Source organism: Bison bison, unplaced genomic scaffold (genome assembly GCF_000754665.1).
Source record: "Bison bison bison isolate TAMUID 2011002044 unplaced genomic scaffold, Bison_UMD1.0 scf7180017853066, whole genome shotgun sequence".
In the NCBI taxonomy this organism is placed as follows: domain Eukaryota; kingdom Metazoa; phylum Chordata; class Mammalia; order Artiodactyla; family Bovidae; genus Bison; species Bison bison.
In genome coordinates, this window is record NW_011483639.1 from 45,997 (window position 1) to 52,434 (window position 6,438).

The following is a 6,438-nucleotide window of genomic DNA, read 5'->3' on the forward strand; positions in this document are numbered from 1 at the left end:
CCACCTCCACTAGCTTTGTTTGTAGTGATGCTTCCTAAGGCCCACTTGACTTCACATTCCAGGATGTCTGGCTCTAGGTGAGTGATCACACCATCGTGATTATCTTGGTCGTGAAGATCTTTTTTGTATAGTTCTTCTGTGTATTCTTGCCACCTCTTCTTAATATCTTCTGCTGCCCCACAGTTCACAGTAATACTGAGAGAATCAAATGGGAGAAAAAGAGGTAAAAGCTTTTGTGTGCTGTAAAGTGCTAAACGAGGTCACAAGCAGCCCCTGTGGCTCACAGGAGAAAAGAGGTAGATGGGGTCTCCATGTCACGGCTTGTGCAAGGACTGCTCACCAGCGATGATCATAAAATCATTCAAATCTTTCAAATGCTGATGAGCAGAGTCCACAGCACCTTAAGGGCCTCCCCTAAGAATTAAAATTAATGTACTCTATGAATTTAAAAGTAACACCTAAAACAAGGAGATACATCTTTAACAAATCAGCTCTTTCTATAAAACCAGCCTCTAGAATGAAACTCTGTCATAAACATGCATGTAAATAGATAAATTTATATGTGACTAGATTGTTAGACTCATATTTTATTAGAATTAGAAAAGGCTTAGTTTCTACACACTGTATTCCCAGATTTCTTCCCTTCCCCATCTTTCTTACAAGAGGAAGACTGAGGTCATGGTAGAAGCCAGACTAAACTACAAACTTCCTGACTCCTGGTATAAGGCTCCTTTTTCCTCTATAAAGTGACACTTCAAACAAAAAATATAACAAAACCCAGATTTTTAAAATGTTAGTATCGCATGCTTCGAATCTTCGAAGAACTATACGTCAGCAAATGGCCCCTATGGCATCCTTCCTGTTCATGCTGTATACAACTACTGAATTATCACACATCCGTAAACCAAACCCTGTCGCCACAGAGAGCGCTGGTCTTCATAACAAGAGCCCCTCCCTGTAGAGTTTGCATGCAGTTAGAACCTTCGGGATTTGGCTGGATTTGCAAAGAGAACCAGGGCAGAGCCCATTATCTGCTTTACTCACTACCACAGGAGAATCTAGTCAAGCGTCTTATCATTTAGAATGAAAATTAATTGGGTAAATAAAAAAAAATTTAACATAATTTTCTTAATCCTTCTCAAATACATGTTTCATATTTGTGAAGCTCTGGTTTATAATGGCCTAGGGTGAGTGACCTGTCACCGAACAACAGGGCGAGATGGATTAAGCAATTTAACTGTAATAAGAGTTTCTCCTTCTGCTTCAAGGTCCAGCTCAAATGTCGTCACTTTAATGAATCTGTCCTTGATCCCTTCAGCATTAATTCCTCAGCAGTCATTTATTCAGTGCCAAAGCCCTGAAGATACAAAAGTAGATCAGATCCAGTTCCTGCCTAGAGCTCAGAAATAATTACATAATAGTGTTTGATAAATGCTCTAATAGAGGTATCCATAAAGGGTTAGTGGAGTCTAACTTCTCCAGGAGCAACTGGAGGAGACTTAACAGGAAGGGATATGTAAGCTTTGTCTTGGAGAATGCGTAAGAGGTCACAAAACAGAAGATGGCAGGTCGTTCTAAGCAGGAAGATAATAAAAGAGAGCATATGAAGGATGTTACGATGTTCGTTTTAGAAGGACAGCCCAGGATAGACATCAGGGGTGAGGAGTTAAGTTAGAAGACTGGCAGTGATTCAAGCAAAACATGACATGATTGCAGGCACGAGGTGGGAGAGGGAAAGAGTTTAACAAAAGGCAGGAGATAAATTTAGCAGAACTTGATTGTATGGGAGCAAGAACATGGAGGAGCCGGGGATGACTCTCAAAGGCTTGGCAAATGAGTGGGCAGTGAGGCCATTAACTAAACTAGGAAATACCACAATAGAAGATAAGAGCAGGCGGAAGAAGGGAGGCTCAAATTCCCTCTGAGGCATTCTGAGTTGGCAATAAGGCCTCTACTTTGAGGTCTTGAATTATCTCCCTTTCTATGCCAGAAATCACCCTTTCCTGTGAGCTCCAAGGCATTGTGTGTTTTTCGAACCAAATTATTCAAATCTGCTGCGTTGGGACCTCCCTGGTGGTCCACTGGCTAAGACTGTGCTTCCAACACAGGGTGCTCCAGTTTGATCCAGGGCTTCCCAGACAGTGCTGGTAAAGAACCCACCTGCCAGGGCAGGAGACAGAAAACGCTCGGTAGGGAATCAATCCCTGGGTCGGGAAGATCCTCTGGAGGAGGAAATGGTAACCCACTCCAGTATCCTTGCCTGGAGAATCCCATGGACAGAGGAGCCTGGCCGGCTACAGTCCATGGAGTACCACAGAGTCCGGCATCATCTGTCGAGCAAACCGCAACCAGCACAGGGAACTGGGTCCTGCTGGCCAGAAGCCGCAGCCAAGAGCTCAGGCGCTGCAACTAGAGACAGCCCGAGCTGCCACCCAAGACCCGGGGCAGCCAAATAAATGAGTCGTGGCTTGTTTGGTTTTTAATCTGCTGTATTTGCAGAATTGGTGCCTACCTGAAACCATGGGGAAAGGTGCCAGGTCTTACTGATATGCGCGAGGCCCTTGTCTAGGAGCCTTAGGCACTGCCAGCCCTCAAAGGCTGCATTCGTGAAAGGCGTCTCCATCAGATGCTGGAAACTGCCCGTGAGCAGGCATCAAATCAACGCCCCAGACCTGCGCGAGGCGCTTCTGCAGCGTCTGTCCAGCCCCGCCCCACGGCACCCGCTCTGGGCCCCCCACCCCGTTCTCCCCATCTCCTTTGACGGGCGAACAACTCCGCGACGATTCTTTCCGCGTCCGGGGTGGCCGGGCCTGCGAGTGGCTGACCAGCCCGTCCCTGCAGGCGCCTGCCCCATCCGGCCGCACTGCCCGGCTCTCGGGTGGGCCGGACTCCGGGGCTCCTCACGTCCTGGGGAACTCACCCTGGCCTCTGGGAGGCAGTCCAGATCCCCTCCCCATCTCACCCAGGGAGCCCGTGGGGACACCCACCCGTCCCCCCTCGCCGACCGCATCCGCTCCATGGTTATTGGCCACCCGATGGCGCAAGGGTCCCTGTGTAGGGGAGCGCGGCCTTCCTCCCTTAACTCTAGAAACCAGGCCTCGGAGGGCGGCGGCGCGGCCTCCAGCCCAGGCTCCCCTCCTCCGGTGCCCTCAGTCCGTGTCCAGGGCGCTGGGCCGGAGTCCGAGGCGCGGCGGGAGGGTCCATTCACCTTCCCGGTCACCGCGCACACCGCCCCGGGCACTGATTGGCGGCGCCCCGCAGGGGCGTGAGCAGAGGGAGCGGGGTCCCGCAGGAGTCCTCCCGGGCGAGGGCGCGGGGGTAGAAGGCAGAGCGCATGTGCTGGCCTGGCCACTGCCACCTCCTCCTCCTCCCCCCGGGGGCGAAGGGCAGCAGGCAGTCTAGATCTGGACAAACGTGCGGACTTCAGCCATGGCCGGGTCCGGGTTTGAGTCGCTGGAGCAGTGCTTGGAAAAACATCTGCCACTCGCAGAACTGCAGGAGGTCAAACGCCTTCTCTATGGCAAAGAGACCAGGTGCGTGGAGCCCAACTGGCCAGGCAGGGAGCTTGGGGTGGGGGTTGGGAGGCCCTTGGGGCCAGCGGGTGTTGGTCTGGGGGACCAGACAGGGGGCTTCAGGGTCTGAAGGGCTCTGCAGGGGCGGTGGTGAATCCTGGATTGGAGCTGAGACCCTGAGTTCTATAGATGGGACCTCAGGTGTGCAACCCAGCGTGACCCTTACAAGCCTGGAGGGAAGGGACAGTTTTACTCTCTTTTGCTTTCCCTGTGACCACCCAGCTTTCTTTCCAGCTTCCAGTGGCCCGCTTCTCCCCCGGCGCCAGGCCTGTCCTCTGGCTGGCTGTCTAGGTCGGTACCTCCAGCCATAGCCCCCATCCCACCCCAGGCCCACTGGAGGTCCTGCCCCCAGCTCCTCCTTCCCGCAGTGACCGGCCTCTGGCGGGTCCTGGGACGGAGAGGCCCCTGAATCTGGTTGGCGAAGGGACCTTTCCCACGGGCAGGTCCCGGGAGTTGGCTCCCACGCTCGGAGCTAACGCCCAGCCTGCTGTGGGCATCTCTGGGACTTTCCAAGGGCAGTGTACTCCTGCACGCCGGGAGTGCAGGGCTGGAAGACACTTGCCCTTCTGCTCCGGTTTCTCTTCGGTCCACTTTTCTCAAAGCAACCGGAAGATGTAACTCAGATCCTGCTTAAAACTCTATAAGGGGTTCCCACGGCCCTTAGAAATGAACTCTGACCCTATGCAACTCCTGACCAGACATCCTTCCACTTTCCTGCCCGTTTGTGGGCTCCCCCCATCCAGCCACACCACACACTCCCTGACCTTGTGGCAGTGGCCTTGAGGCTCCTGGGCAGCTCCCCTGAAACTGGAGGGGGTTACTTGGATCAGAGGGTCCCAGCCAGCAGCTCGTGTGGCGTTCTGGCAGGGGTGGGGACCGGACCTCAGAGCCCCAGGTGTTTCCACAGCTAGTGGATGGTGAAGGCAGAGCAGCTGTTTTTGGGGTTAGCGTGGTACAGAACTGTGTCCAAAAGGGCTCTTCATACCCAGAGAGGGGTGCCCGGGACTGCCGACCCCTCTGGCCCCTCCAGTGGGCTGATGCTGGATTACTGCCTTCCGTGGCACCTGTGAAGGCCCACGATGGGGGAAACCTCTGAGAACTGGGGCTCCTAAGGAAGGTGCCCTGAAGCAGGGAGTGTTTAAAGGTGAGGTAGGCACGTTCCCCTGGGAAAAGACAGAGCCTGTGGGTGTCAGAGAGGGTGCTGGGAAAAGAGAAGTAAGTTTCCCACGTAGGTGACAGGCCAGGACCCGTTCGAGAGCTCAGGGTAAAGGCCTGCCTTGTGGGAAGGACTCTGTGTGCACATCTGGATCACTCCAGAGTAGGGAAGGATTGGGTGGAAGCCACACTGCATTTATCAGTGACCGCCAGGCCTCTTCCTGGGGCTCGGCTCACAGTAACTGAGTCAGTGGTCCCCCTTTTCCACTCTTTCTACTTTTCCCTCTTCTTGATTCTGTTCCACTCTGTGCTAAGCCCTTCCAAGCTTCACTCTGGGGTTTTAACCATTTGTACTTATGATTGGGTGGGATTTGGCTATGAACAGATTGCAAAGTGAAGATAGAAACTTACTCATTTAAAAGTTCATCTGTTCATGGAACTTTCCTGGAGGCCCCATGGTTAAGAACCCACCTCCAGTGCAGAGGGTATGGGTTCGGTTTTTGGTTGGGGACCTAAGATCCTGCACGAAAAGTGAAAGAGTTAGTCACTGAGTTGTGTCTGACTCTTTGCGACCCCGTGGACTGTAAACTCTGTCCATGGAATTCCCCAGGCAAAAATCCTGGAGTGGGCAGCCATTCACTTCTCCAGGGAATCTTCCCGACCCAGGGATCCGAGCCAGGTCTCCTGCATTACGGGCAGATTATTTACTGTCTGAGCCACTGGGGAGACCCCAAGACCCCACTTGCCTAGGGGCCAAAAACCCAAAACACAAAACAGAAGCAATATTGTAACACATTCAATCAAGACTTTAAAGAAATTATCCACATAAAAAAATATATTCAACCAAGTCTTTTGTTCATTTCTCATGGCCTGACTTGGGTATGGCTGCCTCTGTGGGGGCCTGATGGAGTCCTCCCCTAGACTCCTCCTTCACTCCACACAAGACGGGCTTCTCTCTGAGTGCTCACTGCCCCCGAGACAAAGGTGACGCTTAGCAAGTGTTTACTGAGTGAGTGAGCTAAATGGGCCTTTGCTCGTGCCAGGCAGATGAAATCCCCGAAGAACGTCAAGGCACAGTTTAAGACAGCCAGAACCAAGAAGCATTCATTCATTCAACAAACATTAATTGAGCGTCTATTTTTGTCTCAAGCACTAGAGGTCCTAGGATGAGTTAGCCACGGTTCCTGCCCTCGAGGGGCTTTCCGTCTTTTGATGGTTGTCCCGCCCTGCAAGAAAGTGTGCAGGGAGAGCTGGGGGGTTTTATATGGACGGGGTTGGGGCAAGTGGGGAAGGCTTCTGGGGCGCCAGGCTTCAGCTGCGTCCTGAAAGAGACTGCGGAGTTGGTCTGGAGACAGGAAGGGGCTCAGCTGCTCCAGGCCAAGGTGCAGACAGCAGGGGACAGGCCCGTTTGGGGGCTGTGGGTGTAGAATTCTGTGGGGGCTCGCCTAGGAGAGGAGGCAGGAGTAGTCGGGGTGGATCCTGGGGGCTCCTCCTCTGCAGAGGAGGCGGGATTGTCCTGATGGGGCTGGGAGCCTTCAGAGCATTTGCAAAGAGCAGGTGGATGGTGGAGAGGCCTAAAGCGGGTAGAGTGCCTGGGGGCAGAGAGGAGGAAGGGTTCCGGAAGTCTCAAGAGGCGGTGCATACAGCCAGCCTGGCAGAGGGGGCTTGGGCCCTTGGGTGGCCCGTGTGGGTTCACCTGATGAGGTGCAGC

The 6,438-nt window shown here is 53.4% G+C and overlaps 1 protein-coding gene across 2 annotated transcripts in view; it reads left to right on the forward strand.

Moving 5' to 3' along the window:
* The first annotated feature begins 3,314 nt into the window (after positions 1-3,314).
* The window catches only part of UPB1 (ureidopropionase, beta), a 25,632-nt gene continuing 22,508 nt past the window's right edge, over positions 3,315-6,438 (forward strand). For both annotated transcript variants that reach the window (XM_010853307.1, XM_010853311.1), the window contains exon 1: positions 3,315-3,533. In XM_010853307.1, the coding sequence (XP_010851609.1) occupies positions 3,430-3,533 (104 nt within the window). In that variant the 5' untranslated portion in view covers positions 3,315-3,429. The remainder of the gene's footprint in view (positions 3,534-6,438) is intronic.